General features: G+C 34.5%; 3 protein-coding genes across 6 annotated transcripts in view; 1 reads left to right on the top strand and 2 right to left on the bottom strand.

Moving 5' to 3' along the window:
* The window catches only part of LOC114356981 (RNA helicase aquarius), a 64,442-nt gene that overhangs the window by 5,301 nt on the left and 36,529 nt on the right, over nt 1-22,612 (top strand). For both annotated transcript variants that reach the window (XM_028310387.1, XM_028310386.1), the window contains one exon: nt 172-325. In XM_028310387.1, the coding sequence (XP_028166188.1) occupies nt 172-325 (154 nt within the window). The remainder of the gene's footprint in view (nt 1-171; nt 326-22,612) is intronic.
* mthl5 (G-protein coupled receptor Mth-like 5) lies at nt 2,840-8,606 on the bottom strand. The gene is made up of 9 exons (XM_028310382.1): nt 8,170-8,606; nt 7,911-8,046; nt 7,646-7,826; nt 7,279-7,573; nt 7,123-7,201; nt 6,433-6,635; nt 5,407-5,542; nt 4,808-5,326; nt 2,840-3,140 (listed from the first exon to the last, which is right to left on the bottom strand). The coding sequence occupies exons 1-8, from the start codon at nt 8,348-8,350 to the stop codon at nt 5,065-5,067; spliced, it is 1,473 nt and encodes a 490-aa protein (XP_028166183.1). The 5' UTR covers nt 8,351-8,606; the 3' UTR covers nt 2,840-3,140; nt 4,808-5,064.
* On the bottom strand, nt 9,170-21,949 carry LOC114356979 (probable G-protein coupled receptor Mth-like 3). 3 transcript variants are annotated; one of them, XM_028310385.1, is made up of 10 exons: nt 21,790-21,949; nt 12,434-12,672; nt 11,623-11,808; nt 11,315-11,430; nt 11,022-11,100; nt 10,458-10,766; nt 10,207-10,299; nt 9,928-10,120; nt 9,567-9,596; nt 9,170-9,529 (listed from the first exon to the last, which is right to left on the bottom strand). In XM_028310385.1, exons 1-9 carry the CDS (start codon nt 21,793-21,795, stop codon nt 9,588-9,590), a joined length of 1,230 nt encoding a protein of 409 aa, XP_028166186.1. In that variant the 5' UTR covers nt 21,796-21,949; the 3' UTR covers nt 9,170-9,529; nt 9,567-9,587. The 3 variants fall into 3 exon arrangements, with proteins under 3 accessions (XP_028166186.1, XP_028166185.1, XP_028166184.1); XM_028310384.1 differs by having other exon boundaries at nt 9,170-9,596; XM_028310383.1 differs by having other exon boundaries at nt 9,170-10,120.

The raw sequence follows: 22,612 nt of genomic DNA, 5'->3' as shown, positions 1-22,612 counted from the left end.
ACATCTCTCCGCTCCGCGCAGCCACCGCTGTCAAATTTTAATTTTATACAAAAGTGAGTCCATCCGACACATCTCTTCTCCGCCCCGCTCCGCCTTTGTGGAAACCGGGTTTTAAACCCCATCCATCTCTCTCTATTCTGTGCCTAATGCTAATTTCCAATATCTATGTAGGTACTGCGAGCGCTTCCTGGAGCTGATGATAGACTTGGAAGCGCTGCTGCCGACGCGGCGGTTCTTCAACACGGTGATGGACGACTGTCATCTTGTGGTGCGCAGTCAGTTAGCCTCGCTCGCCCGTCGCCCGGAGGGACAGCTGTTTTCGCAGGTCAGTCACCTTACTTTAGTTCGGTTTGACGCAGAATGAGCACTTCGTAAAATGCGCACTTTGCTAAACAAACATTATTTACCGAAGTGTACGGTTTGCGTCAGATCCATTTATTGTAGCCAAGCTGCCAAGGTGTGTCACTAGGCGCGGATCCAGCGCTCAAAAAAGTTCTGGTCACCTCAATGCCGCACCAATCACTAGAGCAAAAATATTAGTTTACTTGTTCACGAAAATTGCTAACAAAAGACTAAAAGATTTCCATAGACCGTCAGTGTGACGTCACACACAAAGTCTATTAGGGTTGCTGTAGGCCTAAGATGCGCGCCGTGATAACTTTTATCGACGTCAAAATGTATGGGCAAATCGATAAAATGGCGTGATAACCGCTTATCGCGGCGAGCATCTTAGGCCTACTGTAGGCTCACATGTAGTCATCGGCGACATTTACTGATGCATTTTGAAGACCCTTACGAAAATATCGCGGCAGCACTGTCGACGACATTGGAGTAAAAGTTTTCTAATTTACATGAACTTTTATAACAAACGGCCGATGCGTTGCTACTTTGAATTAAGTATTTGCCGTTATTAGGTGACCAGCAAATATTACTTCTGCAATTTTATTGCCAACTGAGATAAAAAGCCAAAAGCTAACCTCTCAAGTTCCTCAATATGTAATTGCGGCAATGCTCATTGCTCATACAGCAGTATTCATACGTAAATACTTGTAGGCACTCATTAGCATTTAGTGTACGACCGTATGACCGTAGTCCGTACTCATAGATGAGTCATATCATCTAAATAACCAGATATAAGCGCTATTTAACATTTGTTGCAAACAGTAACGTATAGTATTAAAGAGTACTATCGTATTTTAACGGTCATATCAGAAGTATCAGAACGTAACCGGTAGCGGAAATTTGGACATTGTCCTTCAACATTGGAAGTTAATAAATGAATTCGTTTGGTCATTACCATTATCTTTGTGGGTGGTTCAAGGCCCTTATCAAGTTCCGAGGTAGAAGGTCGCAGCTTTAGAATTTTTACTATTTCGATAAAGCCCAAAATGGAACTTTTGTGGAAAAAAATATATTTATCAATAGNAAATAAACAAACTGAGATTAATAAATTGCGCCACTACAAACCGTACCAACAGATGGCGCTGTTACGATCTTACTATGGCAAACTCCACCGCGCATACAATCCTGCATCGCGGTGACGAAGTTTTTTACCCTGCCCAGTATATATAGACAAACCAAGATTGTGCAAATAGATGCATTAACACCATAGCTCTTTATGGTGGTTGAGCGTCGTATTCCACAACTTCAGCTTTATAATATTAGTATAGATGTGCGGTTGGAATTTGATACCAGCGTAAAAAGTATCGGGCGAGCCTATTAAGTATACCAAAATAGGTGAACGTCAGAATGGCGGGTGTATGGTCACAGAAATGAATAATCCCATCAAAAACAATACTTGTCAAAAAAACCAAGTCTCGCAACTCAGTTGTTCTACGGTAAAAAGTTGTGAGATCCATGTAATACCAAGTCCAGGCCAGGAAATCTTTAACGTTTTACATAAATTATTGACTTGGCCATCGCACTAAATAATTTTATTTACACGTGTTTTCATGCGATGACCAAGTCAATATATTTANCGTGACTCACACTGTATAAAGCATTTTTATCAGGGTTTTTATAAGATACACTTTATAATTAAAAAATATTTGGTTAATTTTAAATGGGTTTATTTAAATAATAAAAATACAAAATTAAATGCGTCATTCACATAAAAGATTCTCATAATTATGTCATGGTATACATATTAGTAAATATTATAAAATAAATCAAATTGTGTAGTCAATGAAATTAGTAATAAAAAATTTAAATGCTCCTTGATTTGTTAAGTTAAAAATCTTAAATCACTAACCCTACTTAGCTGCTGTGAATACAAAACGGACGGATATTTAGGCTCGTTACATATTACAACATATGTATAAGTATATACGTACTAACTATTTCTAGTAAAGTCCGGTCACCGAGCACGTAGAATTTCGTCAAATGACCTTAAGCTACCCATTCTTATTGCTCGCGCGTAACTAATAGTAATTAGTAATATTGTTTAAAAATGCGTTTTATTGTTAGTACCTACATGTAATTGGAAACTTACTTGTGAAGAAATTAATAAAGATTTATTTATTTATTTAATTATATTGCTGTCGAGCTCGCATACTCACTGTGGCCGCCCGTAGCTCATTCGCGACAGCAATATGATTACTCGCGAGTGATGATAAGGATGGGTAGCTTGAGGTTATTGGACGAAATTCTACGTGCTCGGCGACCGCACTTTAGTAATAAAATACCATTAAATACATTAATATTTGTGGCGGTGCGTATGGCTAACTTACGTGCTAAAGCTGCGTTTAAGATTCGTTCACTGCGTTAAATTATTTAAATTCATAAACTTTCTACTTACTTACTATTTCTTTAGTCTTTATTTGCCTATCAGATATTCTAGATTTGTTTGCAAAATGCGCCATTCACAAAAAACATCTATCCTTTCACATTCACTTAGTTTAAACCAATTAAAATATTTAAATCCGATAAAAATTAAGTATCCTTATGAGCACTCGAGTTTCTTTTATACTTATTAACTATGTTTTTCAAATACTCCATAATCCATTAAAAATGGAAATTGTCAATTTTTAACACCAATATAAATAATTCTCTTTTTTGAAGACACTTTTAGGATACAGTTTACTTCTCAGTTATTAATTCTAGGTAAAATCACAGTAATTCTACCAATTATCTTAAATACAGGGTGTTTGGCGCATCGTGTGCCAAAATGATTTGGCGGATAGAATGGGTCATTTCCTATATTTTCAGCCCCCATAACACGTTCCATGCTAGGCGGCTACTTTTAAATTAACTTTTTTAGGAATTTCACCAAAATACCCAAATCGCATCATTTAATTTCGATTAAAAAAAAACTACTAGGCGCAGCCCTAAAGTAAATATTTTGTTTTGACGTGCATTAATGTAGGGTTGCATCAAATCTAAATTTATTGGCAAATATCATCTAGTTTTTTTAAAATTCAGCTTTGAAGTTTTCCGAAAAGTTAAAAATGGACTGAACATTTAAGTTTACAAGGGTATAATTTTTTTTTAAAAAGAGATAGCGATCTTCGGATTTTATCAAAACTTCTCTAGTCTATCCTCATTCAAACGGTATACTAATCTTGTTTAAATAATAATAACAACTTCACAAATTCCTTAAATTAGTGCATTGACTCTACTCAGACTGATTTGCGAAATTTGTGTTTATAGCTCCTTTTTGTGTGAATAGCAAGTAGAACACCTAATAGGTAAAAATTATTTATCTTATGCAATGTAAAAACCTTTTACCAATCGTTTTTCAATGTGGATTTCTTGAATTTAAAGACGAAAATAATGAATTTGATCGTTTATTAATTATTACAAATTTTGTTCAAAATGGCCTCGGCAACGTATACACTCACGACATCTTCTTCTAATTTTTTTCTTTTTATTACTACAAAGGCGTTTTCTACTCGTGGATTGGAAGAGATGGCCCTATACAGTGGCCTACACGTTCCCCAGACCTAACTCCGTTCGATTTTTACGTCTAGGGACAAGCTAAAGAACTGGTGTAAGTAACGGATTCAAACAATAGAAAAACTACAACGAATAGAAAACGCCTTATTAGTAATAAAAAGAGAAATGTGGCTGCATACGACAACAGTCGAAATTAGAAGAAGATGTCTTGAGTGTATACGTTGCCGAGGCGGACATTTTGAACAAAATTTGTAATAATTAATAAACGATCAAAATAATTATTTTCGTCTTTAATTTCAAGAAATCCACATTGAAAAACGATAGGGAAAAGGTTTTTACATTGCATAAGATAAATAATTTTTACCTGTTAGGTGTTCTACGTGCTATTCACACAAAAAGGAGCTATAAACACAAATTTCGCAAATCAGTCCGAGTAGAGTCAATGCACTAATTTAAGGAATTTGTGAAGTTGTTGTTATTATTTAAACAAGATTAGTATACCGTTTGAATGAGGATAGACTAGAGAAGTTTTGATAAAATCCGAAGATCGCTATCTCTTTTAAAAAAAAAATTATACCCTTGTAAACTTAAATGTTCAGTCCATTTTTAACTTTTCGGAAAACTTCAAAGCTGAATTTTAAAAAAACTAGATGATATTTGCCAATAAATTTAGATTTGATGCAACCCTACATTAATGCACGTCAAAACAAAATATTTACTTTAGGGCTGCGCCTAGTAGTTTTTTTTGAAATCGAAATTAAATGATGCGATTTGGGTATTTTGGTGAAATTACTAAAAAAATTAATTTAAAAGTAGCCGCCTGGTATGGAACGTGTTATGGGGGCTGAAAATATAGGAAATGACCCATTCTATCCGCCAAATCATTTTGGCACACGATGCGCCAAACACCCTGTATAATGTGCTCAATACTTTGTGATTAATTACTCTACTGTCAGTGATTCAGAACCGGAATGTCATGGTGTAGGTAGCAAGAGATTCAGTCCCATTGTTAATTCTTACCTTTAGAATGCTTAAAAGCTGAACAAATCCTATGTTTAAATTCATTTCGACATAGCCGATGGGATTTCAATCAGAGTATTATTTTAATTCTTTTAAAATTATGCTTTTAAAGACCAGCGCGAATTGCTCCAGCATCTGTGGCGAGATTCCCTAATTATAATTAAAACCATTCATTCTGGTCATTTCATCTCCCCAGTCATTAGTTGGTATTGGCTCCGCATAGCAGCAGCTTTTCCGTAACAAGAACGTTACGTGTGACTGGCGTACTATGCACACGTAGAACACAAGTATGGCTTGCAAAAGATTCACAATAATATAAGCATATACCAGTCCATCGAAGTTAAGCCAAGAGAGCAGGAGGAACAGCCAAGTCGTTGTCATGATGAGAAACAGTTGAAGGAACAAGTCGAAACTGAAAATAAATAATAAACATTCTCTAACACACTCTCGAAACAAGAAAATGCAATAAGTGCTGCAAATTATTATACATACCATCCTTTGAGCTTATGGTGTATTCGCCCATAAATATTTATCCTTTTTATAACCTTCAGTGTGGTTATATAAAAGAAAATATTGAATATAATCGTGAAGGCAACAGGCGTGAAAAATATTGCAATCCCAAGCCAACCTAAAAAAGAGAAATAGTAATTTATCAGTTCCATATATCTCAAAACGTTAATTTAACTGAAACTAGACACAGTAATTAAAGCTAGTTAAACTCAACTAGCATGTATCCTCGATGTAACATCAGTGACCCTAGTAATCAGTGACAATCTAAATCTAAATATATAAAAGGAGAAACTGACTGACTGACTGACAGATCAACGCACAGCCTAAACGGCTAAACGTAGGCACTTGAAATTTGGAAAGGACGTAGCTTAGGTACCGTAGAGGTGCACTAAGAAAGGAATTCCCGAAATTCCCGCAGGAACGGGAATTAGCGAGAAAATCCTTTTGTATGAAAAATCTAAACCGCTTAAGTTAGATGCTTGAAATTTGGCATGCAGGTACCTTTGTAAACTTAAAACTTAGTTACAACAGGATATTGCTAAATTCCCACGGAAACGGGAGTTAGCGGGAAAAACATTTGTATGTAAAAATCTAAACCGCGTAAGATAGACGCTTGAAATTTGGCATGCAGGTACCTTAGTAAACTTAAAGCTTAGTTACAACAGGATATTGCAAAATTCCCACGGGAACGGGAGTTAGCGGGAAAAAACATTTGTATGAAAAAATCTAAACCGCGTACGAAGTCGCGGGCGGCCGCTAGTATGAACTAATTACAAAGCATGTTAAGCTAATTTGTTTAGATAACACACTTATACTGCTCAAGAATACAATACAAAATTATCACAGGCATGTTTTACACACTTGCTTCTGTTTCCAGTACATCAAATTATACAATTTTGCTGCAAAATATGACTGTTTACTTTGGTGTACTGTCGTCCATAAAATCATGATTATGGTGACTGGTGATGCTGATTATGCTACAGTTAAAGCATTTAAGGATTTATTTACCTATAGTTTCCTGTTCAACATCATTCACAATAATGGACGATGAAAATTGTGTCCTCATTTTTCTGTTAGGGTTTGTTCCGGTGTCCAACAGGAAATGTGCGCAGATTGCCATCGCTGCCATTATTACTACGCTAGACCAAACAACGCTTGAATAATAACAGTATTTCCTCACATCAGTCACTCTTAGAAAAACATTTCTTGATCTGTAACATTTACATAACACATTTATAATATTTATCTATTATATAAAAGAAAGTCGTGTTAGTTACTCCACTTATAACTCAAGAACGGCTGAACTGATTTAGCTGAAAATTGACAGGGAGGTAGTTTAGAGCCAGGAGAAGGACATAGGATACTTTTTATCCCGTTATTTATTGCCATTAAGGCGGAACAAAGTTCGCCGGGTCAGCTAGTATATATATATATAAAAGAAAGTCGTGTTAGTTACTTCGCTTATAACTCAAGAACGGCTGAACCGATTTAGCTGAAAATTGTCAGGAAGGTAGTTTAGAGCCAGGAGAAGGACATAGGATACTTTTTATCCCGTTCGAAATTAAAAAAAAAGTCTGCTTATTTATTGCCATTAAGGCGGAACAAAGTTCGCCGGGTCAGCTAGTTTACAATATTTTCAAATATTTATTACATAAATTAACTTATGGATAGCTCAAAGGAGTCTTGAATGAAACTTACTTGAATGTTTTCCAAATGTAAAACCCAAAACTGTTCAGCCAGAAGAAAGCACCCAGCAAACTGATATACAAAATTATATCTGAAAAAAATAAAACAATTTTAGGTTACACAGACCAATACAAAAGTAAAAAGAGCATTGTTTTGAAATTCACTTACCAGTCACCATAAAGCTGACATGATTGCTGTATTCGGTAAATATCCTCACAAAGTCAGCCGCTTGACTAACAATTAAACAAACATTGATAGTAGTGATGATGTTTCCCGCAAGATCCCTGAGTGTCGGTAGCACAAAGTATATGATTGCCACGATGAGGAATAAAATTATAGAAATACCATGAAACAGAGGGTTTAAGATTTTCGTCATAATAAAATTCACATCTCTCCAGTTTTTTACATCGGGTACACACACTAGTGCATACTCTCCAGTTACGTTTGTTTTCGTCATGAATATCTAAAAAAAATTATAACATTGTAAATAAATTTTTATACATTGCTTAAGTATTCAAGAATAATTTATTTTTACCTTGTCCATACAATACTTCTTCTGTTCGTGAATGTATGATGTTGGTTCCTTCACCTCTGGTATAGTGATTGGTTCATTTATACCAAAAGTGTTGCTGAGCAGTGGATCTTCTTTTATTGTGTCTATACTATGAGTGTGGTGAATTATGTGGTGTAACCGGCCATCGGATAGGATGTTTAACCTTTAAAACAGAATATTAATATAAATTTAAACATATTTGATAATAAATTAAAAGCTTGCTTAACACATTATTTTTCAAACTTACTCATCCTCGGAATTTGGTATGTAGTAAATTGCTCTCATTTGCGTGTTTTCACAATCAGGTAATCCAACCACAAATTGGTAATTTTCTACGGTAGTTTTTTTACCATCTTCAGTCATAAAATTAGGTTCCCAAAGACCTGAAACAAAGAATGATATCATATGACGTCAACCATACTAATGTAATTCTATACAGCACACTGATTGCTGATGTTTGAGTGTAAGGATATGTATTATTCAATACTACACACGTTTCTACTTACTTTGGTTGACTGTTTCAGCTAACCTGCATGATATATCGACCATTATTTGTTCCTCTTCGCAACATTTGTTTATCTTTACGCCATACGTTTTTTCGGCTAGTCCATTTAGATCTGTTTCCATATTATGCTTAGCTTGAGAGTATGTAAAGAGCAATGTTATTAATATCGTTAGACGCTGCATCTTCGTTTCTTAGAAAAAGGCACTGTTCATTGAATCCAGTCACGACGATGTATTGTGTTAGCCTTAGGCCCGAACATTAACGCACTTGTGTATCACATCCCCAGTTTGAGCGAGCGGTCACAAACGTAAATAATGTTTTGTCAATTCAACACGTTTAATTTATATAAAATTCAATATTCTATCGAGAAGTTTCACCAATTTCTTTCGTATTTCCTTTTGAACATCACGATTTTCGTCAGTTTGTTTGACAGATCGATCGTTATGACAGATGTCAGTTATACCTTTTGACATTTTTATTTTTATAACGTGCGAAGGACAATTTAATCAAAAGCAGTTAACTTTATTTTAATAGATAAAATCGATTTTAATTGATAAAAAGATTAGAGGATATTCGGAGCTTCTAGTTAGTTAGGGTTACTACAATAACGACTTGGGTTTTTTAAAGATCTAAAATTATTTCATTCTACAAATCGAGTCAAAGTTGCCTATTTCAGAAACTGGAGGGAAGTTTAGATGTTTCACTGTTTCAGAACCTTGGACCTACATGTTTTTAACATTAGAATGCAGTTCACCCAGACTCGTCACAGAAATTAAAATTCATCATTTCAATTTCTAACCGGCTAGGAATCGAACCCGGGACCTCTCGGCATAGTAGTCCGTTCTGAACCACTACACCAAACGGCCGACAATTAATTTAAATAAATCTGTGTAAAAATAAAATAACTTTTAAATTGAAACAAAAAATATATATTTATTTCATATTTCTCATGCATTTGGCGTAACATTGGTTTTACATAGGAACAAAATAATTTATTAAAAAACATATTACATAGATTTTTAACTTAGTATTTACATTGGTAAATGCTAATTTATATACTAAGTAGTTGAATTAAGTAATTAAAATTAAATTTTATTATACTTATTATGACATTACGAGAATTGAGTTTCTTATTCCTCTAAATGTTTGTTATTTTTCAATAACAAAAAATACTTATAAAATAAATTGCATTTCAATCATACGTTTACTCTTCATACCACAAATAATGTAATTAATATGGCACAAATCTTGAATACAAAACTGCACTATCAGTATCATGCATGACCTATCCACAGTGTTACAACAAAACGATCAGAATGCTTCATCAATTTTAAAATTACCTACAAGTAAATCATGACCTAAGTAAACAACTCCCGATAGCTAACAATAATGTAGATATGAAATCCAATTCTTCGAGATTCATATTGCCTGCAAATAATTAAAAATATAAAATTACTTCTAGAATACAATTACAGTACCAGACTTGGTTTAATTTCATGCAATCAAATCAATTCATTAAATGAGAAGCGTTTAGCGGAGTGCACTGGAGCGTTACAGTTCGTAACTTATAAAAGATCATTACAATTCACACATCCCTTTTGCTCAACCGAATTCGCTGTTCAAAGGTTCGTTCGTTACACACTAATGACATTGGGCAAATCACCCGATAATTTAACAGCAAAGAAAGAACATTCTTTTGGCACAATCAGTGTGCGTTTATCCCATTCTATCTATGTCTTTATATCTAGTTTAGCCTAACCTCCACAGTCTCGTCCCCTAATATGTGCTGATCATCTTCATCATCGTGAGGACTCAGTTTCTCTGCGAGGGGACGAGTGATAAACACACAGAAGTTCTCGTTGGCTAAACCGCGGATCGCGCGTCTCCTAAACAGCACCAGGAGAAGGAATATGATCACGCCTTGTAGACAGTTGAAGGTGTCCATTATTTTCCTGGAAGAATGAAGAAATAAATAGTTAAATTCGATGATTCATTAAGACCAGAGAAGGTACCAGAACACCTAAAGGATGGTGCTTACCAAATGATATGCGCCTCTCCATGAGCGAAACTCGCGATCTCAAATATCCAGGAAATGCCCATGACCAGGAACAGTTTCAGAGATAACAAGAACCTGTAAGTGAAATACAGATGAGTTATAATATATTTACGAGTAAGTAAGTACAAGTACTAAGCTTTGATTTATTGGAGAAAATTCAGATAGCATTCAACAAAAAAGGTCGTAACATTCGGAACAACAAGATACTTCTAATAAAATATTTAGTGCCCTACCTGTGCCTCAGGTTGTTAAGCTTATTCACTTCGTATTTCTTCGTCTGCTGCCACAAATTGTATGAGGACAATCCAAAAAGAACGACATTGCTGGTGACCAGAATAGCAATAGGTCCGTAGAAGAAAATCCAGGTCTCCGTGCGTCCATTGAACCAGCAGTTGCCATCGCCGAAGCCAGGCTTCCAGTGGTTTCCTTCGGAGAAGTTTGTTATGAGGGCCACGATGAGGAACAGCATGGTAAAGCCCCAAGCGTAGCAGCTGTATGAGAAGAACTGTTTCTTTTCCGTTTTTTGCAAATATGCTGCATCCCTGTAAAAAATCTTAGTTAGAAAAGGCAGTTTTAAATAGCATACATATTGCAAAAGATCATGTAACCACAATCTGTAAGCACTGACTCGTTCACAATTAATTCTGCTCTTCATCTTGTGAACAAGTTTTTACTTTTGAGTTAATTTTTCGCATGATACTCTTAAAATTTTTACCTATGGAATAGCATGCCTGCCTAAACTGCATATATGCCCTAATTAGTAACAGATTTTTTGTTAAATATATTATTTTTCTTACATGACAGTCCGGTAGGTGTTTATACAAATAACGTTCATCCAGAAAAATGTAGCAATCATCCAAGCATAAACCAGGAATCCTGAAACAAAATTATAATATTATTATTGGCCACAGATTTTATAGATTTTGATCGTTGGAAAAATGCGTAAGTGACCAAAGCACTCACGAAATTACGTAAGGTAATATATCTTTATATGAAAAGTATCAAAATCTGTAGATAGCTTCTGCAATTTTTCAGGCGTCAAAAGTTCGTATTCTTATTATTAGTTTGTATTATAAATATGGAGTCATACCTGTTACTGTGCATATTTCGTTTCTGAATCCAGGATTAAGTTGAAGCATCCCGAGGGATAAGAATCCTAGCGCCATACTGATGCATGTGCATAAATAGCACATTCCTTGGAGATCCCTGAAAATTAAAAAAATAAAGTGAATTATCCCTTCAAGCCCAATCGAGACACAATTGAAAAATTGTTACGCTTCCGGGTTTACTGGGATAGAACGTTTTTTGAGATGTTTTGTTACATAATGATAGTTTGATATTTATCACAAAGTAGACAAAGACAAAGACATTTATTTGCAAAGTAGGTAGATAACTAACCTCATTTGCGGAAGGTAGCTGTAAACCGCAATGGTCGCCACCAGAAAGAATACAGATACCAATGTAAGAATGCCGCTGGTCTCCAAGTTATTGGTCCACGTATCCTTCTGGAAGCACGCCAAAGCTACCGGCATCATCCCCAATTCTGGCCTACTTGCGTTTCTTATCATGTAACTTGTGCAGTATCTGAAAAAGACAAATCATACTTTTAATTTTAATAAATCGAAATGTCACTGACTCACTCATCATGAAATCTCCGAAACCTACAAACTTGAAATTTGGCAGGTACGTTCCTAGGGTGTAGACATCCGCTAAGAACGGATTTTACGCAACTCCACCCCTAAGGGGGTAAAACGGGATCTACGCGTACGAAGTCGCGGGCGGCCGCTAGAAAATTATGGCTTTATGTAGACACGAGGGTGCTTACGGGGGTTTCATTCTAAAACAATTATAATAAGAGAAGAGGAGGTAATTTAAAGGACTAAAGTCTGGGCTGAAAGGAAAAATTGCGTATACCTACCTAAGTAGTATTTCAGATACCCAACAAACTGAATATTAATAGTATTTTTTCAGCCGAAAATTCATTAACAATTTTTTCTCCCTCCATAATACATAACATAATTACTGTTTCCGTCGTGCCAGAGTGATTTACAGTGCTAAGTTTACTCGTTTTATAATTATAATTAATTAAATAGGATGCATTAATTATTATTGATGTATAAAAACAACATCAATGATAAATGCTATTCAAAATTGCGAGAAACATCGTGAATTGTTGAGTAATAGTTTAATTGCTTTTAGTATAACTTACTGTGTAGGATCTTCTACAATAACGAACTCTGGTGCATCCATAGTAGTCACTTTGTCTCCATGCAGCACTATGTCCCTCAGCAGAAGTTTCCCTTCAGGACAGTCCAAGGCGGGTAGTGACGTCATGTTGAAGCGGCCACAGCGACGGGTAAGTCGGTCCAGGTTCATGCCATCGGGACAGCAAGGATTTGCTGCCAGCGCAAGTCCGCAGCCAAGTAGTACGAGACATAGGACTTCTTGCTGAAATAGAAAAGATTTAATTGTTAATGTCGTTGTCAAATACTCTGTTAATTAATAAATTATTATTCTATATTTTTCGGCGAACTTCGTATTGCCTATAATATACTCATCAGAAATAATGTAGAATTTTTAAAATCGGTCCAGTAGTTTCGGAGCCTATTAAATACAAAAATATAAAAAAACAAATCTTTCTTTTTTATAATATTAGTATTTTAGTTTCTTTAATTCTTAGATTTGGAACATAGACAACCTGAACCGCACCTGAATCATTTATTGGTTTACTAGCTGTGCCCGCGACTTCGTCCGCGTGGAATAATGACTTTGGGTAGGCACTTTTAATAATTTAGTCTAATTATTTTACAAAGGCCTATGTTCAGCAGTGGACGTCCTATGGCTGAAATGATGATGATGGTGATGATGATTTTACAAATAGCTTTTGCCCGCGACTTCGTCCGTGTAGAAGTCGAAAAAGTTCTCATAGGATTTTTAAATGGTTTTTAACTTTATTATCTAAATGTTTGAATACTATTTGATCGTTTAAACGCAGTGAATGATTCAATTACATAAATTTTTAAATATTATAAACAGTTCCGTAAATGTAATATTTAATTACTAAATTATGACTAATGATACGTTTCACGGCTTCGCTCTCATGAATGTTAACGACCGTCAAAAGCACGTCGATAGATGGCGGTCACTAATTTAGACTTTGATTTGCTCGTTTAAACACAGTGAATTATTCAATTACATAAAATATCTTTATTGATTAAATTTTAAATATTATGAACAGTTCTGTAAATGTAACATTTAGTTCCTAATANGTGAGTTTATGTTTCGAAACCTGTCAAAGAAAGGTTTTTATCAAATATCTTTGAGTATCTTTTATAGTTATCATGTATAAGCAGTATTTAGGGGGTGCTCAATACTTTTGGCCAAGGCTGTATATGTATTATTTAAAAAGAAAAGCATTTAATATGTTTATATCCGTTGTCTAGTACCTATAGTACATACAAGCTTTGCTTAGTTTGGGACTAAAAGCGCAGTCTAAAATGTCCAAGGATATTATTTATTTATTATAAATTGCTCTTCCAGTATTTCAATTTTATTATTCAATCTTGCTTGATGATTAATAATGATTTTGCTTGATGAAATCTTATCAAGTTTCTTTACATGGTTACAACATTTTCACCATTCCTCTGCACCAATTTGTGAGATTCACCTGTAGGTAAACCTCAATAAAGCTGCTATTAAGAAAGAATAATACTTAAAAATAAACATAACCCTCTTTCTGACGCAGTCGGGTAATAAACTAAACGTAATCTTAACATTTCAGTCCGACTTACCTGTCAACTCAACGACGTGCTTTAAAATCAAAGATTGAGTTTAAATTACGCCATATTTTACAATACACATTGAAAACAATATAACTCGCTTGAGTTTTTTTTTTATATTTTCACAAAAATAACAAATAATCATGAAGATTCACAAAATTTCTGCAGTGGTTGACAAATCTCGTAATTTGTTTTGACAGGTGACAATAAAGCCATAGACAATTTCCTTATGAAAGCCACACTTTTCCAATATTTTTGTTTGCCATGAGATTCTGGTAGACCTATACAGGAGAGCACTTGGCACTACTATCAATCAATACTTTTAAAGGCTAAATGACAAATTTTCAATTATTTGTCCGTCAGACAGATATTAGAAAATATTAAACTCATATTTTTTATTTTCTTTCATAATTAAATAATAACAGTCCTACATCGAGTTGAATTGGCGCGTTACGTCACGCTTGAGTAGATTTTTTACTCAAAAGTGACGTCACGCGACATTTCAACTCAATATAATACTGTAATTATTAGATTATGAAAAAAAAATGTCTCCAAAATATTTTTATTATCTGTCTGACGGACTGAATAGAATTTCGATTTCATTACCCAGTCAACATCCCTATTATTGCCACGTTGGACAACCTTATGACATTTACAGCAGGGCGCTACTATCAATACTTTTAGATTTTAGGAAAGTATTGGCATTGGCAAATGCACAAGTGTGCAAGCCATAAAAAACAGACTTAAAAAATATCTATATGGTATGTATTATCTGTGTCAGTGTCAACTTTCTAACTTGTTAAAAGAAATGGTGGCCATCAAAAAAATGGTGGACATCAAATTTTTCGTATCAATTTTCTCGTTAATTATTCGTCGCATTTGGTTTATCATAATATATTTGTGAGGTACATTTGAGGTACTAAATAATGGTAAATATAAGAAAACCATAACTTACCTGTTTCGTCCAATTTCAGCATACACCCGCCAACCTGATATCAGGTTGGCGGCTCATTTTGTAATTTAAATTGTTCCCGTATTAGGGAAGTACAAAATTAATAACTAAAGGTACATAAAGGTACACCTCAGGTATTAAAAATTCATATTTATATTATTCATTTCTGTGACCATACACCCGCCATTCTGACGTTCACCAAAATAGAACACTATGATTAATGATCAAAATCGAAAGCAAACGTACCATGAACTGATATTACAAGTACCCGCACTGATATCTCGAGAATTTTTCAAGTGGATAATGAAATGAGTATTTCAAGAAATATTTGAACAAGTGGATAGTAACACGGCTAAATTTTGACATTCATATTTAAATTAATTTTTGCAAACACTTCTTCCGACGACACGTGCAACGTGACAATGCGTTATCCATATGGCGAACAGACTCATTTTTATCGATAAAACGAACTAGGTAGTATAGCTATTTTGTTTTATATCAACTATTTGTGTGCAGCATCACATACCTACCTAGGTACGAATGAAGTAAACTGTTTCACGTTTATTACAATTAAACCGGTTAGCCTTTGCATTCAACATTATCCTTGTAAATAATGAATCTACACCTAAGCGAGAACCAAACCCAATCGTTTGAAAAACATGTTTTTGTGATAGATCTGTACAAAAAGTAGCTTAACTAACATGCCCAAAACCGCCACAGGTATTGTTGTCGGACCATCAGATTATGCGGCTGTCTAAATTAAACAAAGGCCGGCTTCTGAATTGAGATTCTTAGTTTGCGCGTGCTCATTCTCTACTTAATTAATTTAATATGAAAAGTTCACACTTGAGTATAGATTGAGCATGCTTAAGCTAAATGTCTAAAACTTAGACCCATAATGTAACAATTGCATAATTACATCAGTTCAAAAAGTTAATTTTAGCGGCACAAACTGATTGCGCGTTGCACTAAAATTCATAACATTCTCATTTCGACGCGATATGATGCGTTTGTTGAACTCCTACGTCCTGTGTCTATAGGGTCGAATGATTTATCATAGTATATTGACTTCGAAACTTGTTTATTTAACTATTATGATTACGAAATAATCGTTCTGGCGAGTTTGCAATTAGTCGCGTTTTTTGTGAGATGAGGTTTTCTTATTCAAGTCAACTTTTTATTCAAAGAAGATTTTCCGAATGAATGAGAATCATGGGGTTTCCCTAAGCTACACATATTTGCATTTCGCGATCAATAGGCAAACAGTTCTCGGAACTGTACAAGTCTTGGGCAGATATGTAAATCGATAATCAAATCGATGTACTGCCTAATGGATCGATTATGATTCAGTGTCACATCTTCGTGCCTGGAAATATAGGTCAGATAACAATGAAATGGCTAATGATATGTAAAGGGGCTAATTTTGTTAGTCTTCGAGGCCTAGGTCAAAGTTACGAGGTTGGGTCAAAAGGATTCATTTATCAGGCTGGGGTTAGGTAGGTACTTTGTTATTGATTATATTACAATAATATGTAATTTATTGATTACTTATTTATTTATTTATATTTTATTACTAAGTGTATGTTCATGTAAAATTATGTAATACTGAGTGTACCTATGTAAATGTTTCGTTCTGTTTATATACAGACTCAAATTTTTATCACTTGAAAAGCACGTTTTTAAAACAGCTGTATTTTATCATAACTTAAATACTTTTATGGTTACAAAAAATCTTTTGTTGATCTTTTAACTAAGAATTTTTATACCAACTACAACCAAAGTGCATTAGTTATCTTTTCTCGTTCAAGTTGTTATGTTCTTATCTCTTGGCTCGGTACCTATTATGTAGACATAATAATAATTCAGTGTGAGCTAAATCTCAACTAATATTATGAAAGAAAGAATTGATAAAATAAATGTGGTGTAAGTTAGTGCAAGATCACATATTTTTGTACTAAAATCTCATTAACCTGTTATAAAACTTCGGCAGTTAGGTATAACTACTTTTTTGATAGATTTCTTATGGAATTAGTTCATGGAATATTCGAACCTGTATACTGGACAGGCCCGTTTCGCGGCGCGCGGCAAACGCACAAATAACTGTTATTTGCTATATTTAGTTGGCTCTTCCGAAGTGGCTTTTTTCGTTTTCTGTGTGCGGATTTAATTTGCGTCTTTCACAAAGTCTAAAGATATCACTGACTTGAATAATAACTTGTTTACCGGCTGCTCTTTGGATACTGCCTCAATTCAACGGGCTTACTTCAAATCAGTCCAGTATCTTCCCTTCAAACAATTTCTCTTTTTAATGGACCTTCCATTTATTGATAGTTTAAAAATGCTGACTATTAAAATTTGTGATTTCATATCAATAATTCGTGCGCGCTTTTGTGCCACTGCCGAACTAACTGGCACACTTTTAGAAAAGTCGCCGGATATAAAATCAGTAGGCAGTTCTGTGTGGGACTATAGTTTGCATCTATTGCGTATTCTACTAATATAATGTTGCAACAAGCTTTATTCAAAGACTAGCTTTCCGCCCGCGGCTTCGCCCGCGTGGAATTTTGTCTGTCACAGAAAAACTTTATCGCGCGCGTCCCTGTTTCAAAGACCGGGATAAAAACTATCCTATGTTCTTTCCCGGGACTCCAACTATCTCTATGCCAAATTTCATCAAAATCGGTTGCGAGGTTTAAGCGGGAAAACGTAACAGACAGACAGACAGACAGACAGACAGACAGAGTTACTTTCGCATTTATAATATTAGTTGGGATAAAACGTGGGTTGCCGTGTTTTACTGTGGACCTGTCAAAAAGGATTATTCCACTTTGTTCCCCTGGGTGAAGAAAGTTGAATTTTTAGTGTCCTCATTTCTCCTTGGAACCATTTCGTGAATTAATTCGACTAAAGCGGTCGCCTTTGTTTACCTAGGAATTAATTCACCCAGATCTTCGCATCTGTTTACCTGAGTGAATTAATTCCTAGGTGAACAAAGGCGACCGCTTAAAATCAAGCTGGGTGAAATGGTTCCGAGGTGAAATGAGGACACTAAAAAATCCAGTTTCTTCACCCTGGTGAAGAAGTGGAATAATCCCAAAAAGAGACCACTGCTTGTTTGTTTTGCACACAAGTCCACACGCGCCGTGTTGTGCGTAAAGCGATTCTATGAATTCCCAAACATGCGTGTTTGTCTCGAAATGTGACTAATACTAATATGATAATCTTTGTTTTCTTTTTGTCAGTTGTTAATTAACTAGCCTAATTATTATGCGACAGTGACTTCAACTGATACATACTCGACTTTTGTAGATTTAAATAATTTTATTTGTGAAGAAACTTATTTACCAAGACTGGTGTAATCTAGTGATGGATATTTATATACGTATCCTCTGTTTTTCAACTGTAACTAAATATAATAATGATGTGAAAGTAAATATTATTATAGCGCTGTCATTTGCTTCGTCTATCGTCTATTTCCTTTCGTTTCATATTATGATAAGTACTTGTTTTTTTTTTTACGAAAAAATGGGTATATTTTATTTGATGTTCACCGCTTGCACAAATAATGGGGAGATGATAACACTTATCAGGGAGCTACTATGACACTGACAAGTGATAATGTGCGTTTCGTAGATCCCTCCTCAAAATAACCTACTTTCTCTTGATTTTAAAAAAATAATTGTCTAGGTATATCCAGTTCGTATATTACAGAAGCGATTCGTTTGATGCATTATTTATTGCTCAAATGTAGACCAAACCTACATAACTCCTAAGTGAATGAAAATGAAAATATTTATTGCCAGATCAAGTAGTACAAAACAAAAGACAGACAAAAAAAGAAAAAAAAAGTGGTGTATTATAAGTTTTAGTCATAAAAGACCGCCTAGTAGCAGCTTGGCTATCTTAATGTTTATAATATTGCGCAATTAATTTGACTATCTTGAGTTATTATTACATACACATTACACATAGGCTGGGTTGCACCGTCTTACTTTAACTTTAACAAACGCCAAAAGACTGCCAAACCTGTTATGGTTATACACTCGACATCAAATAAATCGCACCTCCCGCGACAAGCTTTTTCAAACGTATGCATCCCCACTTCCCACCAATATTGGCACCATTTAAAAGCCTAGTTCTAACCTTCATTTCATTAAAGAAAAGGTTTTTACCCCAAAAATGTGTCTTTAGAAGAATCCAGAGTCACTTCTTCAAAAATAGGTAGTTACGCTAAAGCCAACTTTTATGGCTATAAAACTGTTAAGTTGGGATTAATCGCTATCCATCTGTTAAAGAGGACACGTGAGATCATTATTTGGTTTTATAACCATAAAAATTGGTCTAATTGATCCCATAGGTGGGCCCAAAGTGAGGTATTTTTTCAAGTCACATTTATGGTATATGTTAATCATTTATTAACAAATTAAATGTGTTTTTCTTTAAGGATATTTATTCGGCTTTCAAATAACACCAATATTGGTGGGGCACCATGATTGTGTCAGAAGAAAATCGTTAAAGTTCGCGTCGCGGAAGGTGCGGTTTATTTGATGTTGAGTATAGTTAGGGTTAAAGTAAAGTGGTGCAACTCAGCCTTTTAATAATTCTCTCGGTCGTTACTCGTAATGTAACGCTTGATAAGCCACACTCTCGCTTTAGCATGGTCCGCACAAATCATCTAAGGGACAAAAAATACACTTTCATATATCACTATATGTATACATAAATAGGCATCATTATACATATACATAAGTAGGCATGTCCACAGATCGGTCACGCGATATTACATGTGAATCAGTGAAAATATGTATTGGCCACTTATGATATGTGATGAGAGGTTCGTAAGAAGCATATACGTAATTGAATATGTAATAAATAACGTGATAAAAAGTCCACAATGTAAGTAAATATTACGGAAATCACGATGAAATGATGAAAATATGATTTGCATTATGTTTTGAAATACAAAGATGTTCCTTTAGGATAATCTAATTTGCTAGACCCTAGTAGACCATAAGCTCTAGCCTACATTCGAACCATTAAACGCCCAATATCCAATTTACAATTATTAAGCATTCCAAATTAACATTCCTAAAATAACTTCAAATGCTTTTATCATGATAGTATGTCGAGTTGTAATTATAACGTTTAGCAGTTCAAACAAATACACCCACAAGTGTTATCTCTGAAATATGATAATTTAGCCTAGTAATTAATCAAGTGTAATGTGTTAATTATGACCAATACAATTAGTTATGTTTTTATTCGCGGTTCTTGTTTTTGAGTTTTGATGATTAATTTAAATGTACGTAACTGCTTATCGTGTGTTGGTGATAACGCAGACCACAAGATGTTCCCAAAACACTAGCGTTTGTGCAAACTTCAATAATAACATATTTGTTACTTGCGCCCCGCCCGACTTCACACGGGTAGCTCTATACTAACTACTATTATAGGTAATTTAGTAAAAACATATCAATTAAAACAAAATGAAAATATGCCTATGTTCATCACAAAAAAATGGATTCTAATGGTAAAACAATTTTTCAAATTGGTCCAGTAGTTTTGGAGCTTTTTCTATAACAAACACAAAAATACACATGTTTCCTCTTTATAAGGAAGGCTAATCTAGCGCTAGGTAAACCTAGCATATATGTAATATAAACTTCTTTCATTAATTTACCTACCTTACGATACTGACTAACATTGACCATTTGCATTTTACATGCCCATAAACCTAGCTTTTATGGTTTTCTTTAGTTCTCTAAGTTTTATCATCGCATTTACAAAGTTAAAATCTAGTGGTGCTGAAATAGATAATTTTGTCTACATTTTTCAACATAATAATATACCCACGCAGGTTTTTATCTGTTTTTTTCTGTATTTTACTTCCGGACATGACATATTTCCGATTATAATAACACAACAATGTAGGTATGTAGATAAAATATTTTAATCAATGGCAAAATATTAATTTGAATTGAGCACCATAGTTGTGTTCATTTATTTAACAACTGAAAAAGACAACAAGACGACTTTTGAAGACGCCCTTTAAATATTTTCTATTGAGAGACCAGTTTGACTAAATAACGAAATATCGTTAACCTAAACCTACAATCATCGTTATTAGGTCTAAAAATTTCTAAAAAACCTTTCTCTACCATAGGAGAAATTATGTGCTTTTTATATTCTGCAAGATACACCTGCCTTACTATAAAAATAAAACCAATCCAGTCATTAAATTATTTGTCAACGCGGTCATTGCACTGCATTGCTCTGTTTGGCCTTTGTTTTGGCATTGATATTATTTTTCAGGTCATTTCCCCGAACTGAAACTTGTTTTTTGCGTAAAATTAGATTAATTTAACGTCTTACCCTGCCTGAGTTGCAACTTGCACCATCTTACATTAACTATAACAAACGTCAAAATTTGTCAAATTTCATAGAAAAACACCGGAGTTACAGTTACGGTTAAAGTTAAGGTGATGAAACTCATCCTTAGCTTTAAATCTTACTCGCACATAAAAACTCATTTTGGAATATGGGGGTAGATGGTCTGGGTAAATTTTCATCAGGGTCTTAATTAATTTTATTGCACTAAATCATATCCGCCTTAATTAAACTGGGTTAAATATTAAAGTAATGTTAAGATTATGAAGCTAAAATATTTATTTTTTTAAATCTATCTGATAGATTATAATAAGTATTTATAAGTGTTACTGCTGGCGCTAAAACTATTTATGTTTATATGGGCAACCCTAGTTAAAAACAAAATAAGTCTAATTAGGGCGCCGTTCCCTAATAGGCTTGTGTAATTAAGCATTTTTATTAACTTACCTTCATTTTTCTGAAAAAACACTAAATCAACCTCCAATTTATAAACCTCCAAACGCAAATTAAGGCCGTATCTCCACAGAATATAATCAAATTAATTAATTATTTATCACTCCATTAGTATTATCAACACGGTAGGAATTTACGAGGATGCGCGTGTCCCCTGTGTCGGTTCGGACAATACAAACTGACTCGCGCGCACCGAACGTGGGGGGATCTACGCATAGTCCGGGAGCCGGTTGCACGGTGAAACTTGTCATAATGTAGACGCGCTCAATTCGCGGAGAAATGTTCATTATATGGCTGCATAAATCAAGAAACTGCAGATGCGTGGGAAAAATGGGAATGTATAAATTTTACCAAATGATTATAATTATTGATTGTAAGTCGGTTGACTTACTTGACTTGACATATCTTATTGTTTGTGTCAGATTCAAATTGTTTGTTGTGTTAACAAATCTACTGTCTTGTGTGCGGTGCGCGGAAAACAACATAACAAGTTTATAGAGTTTGCATATTCAAAAGAAAAACTGTTAGTACTCGAAATTGATAAATAAATGTACAAAAGTAAACCACACCAAACATAGTATGCAAATAAACAATTTGAATTTAGCTTAGGACATAAAAAAAAATTTAGTCCTTAGGCTTAGTATAGAAACGATACACGTTGTTCTCTTTATACAAATAGTTAACTGTTCACTTTTGATAAATACTTATTATGTTAACGCATATTTATCTACCTTGGCTCTTAAACTAATCGATTTTACTTATTATGCTGGAATGGCAGGTAATGCGTGCAGGGTGAATATGTACCTACCTCCGCTTG

The sequence above is a fragment of the Ostrinia furnacalis genome, unplaced genomic scaffold (genome assembly GCF_004193835.3).
Source record: "Ostrinia furnacalis isolate ACB-3 unplaced genomic scaffold, ASM419383v2 OfSCF3012, whole genome shotgun sequence".
NCBI classification, from domain to species: domain Eukaryota; kingdom Metazoa; phylum Arthropoda; class Insecta; order Lepidoptera; family Crambidae; genus Ostrinia; species Ostrinia furnacalis.
The sequence above is the reverse complement of the archived record's forward strand: the minus strand, read 5'-3'. Positions and strand labels throughout refer to the sequence as shown.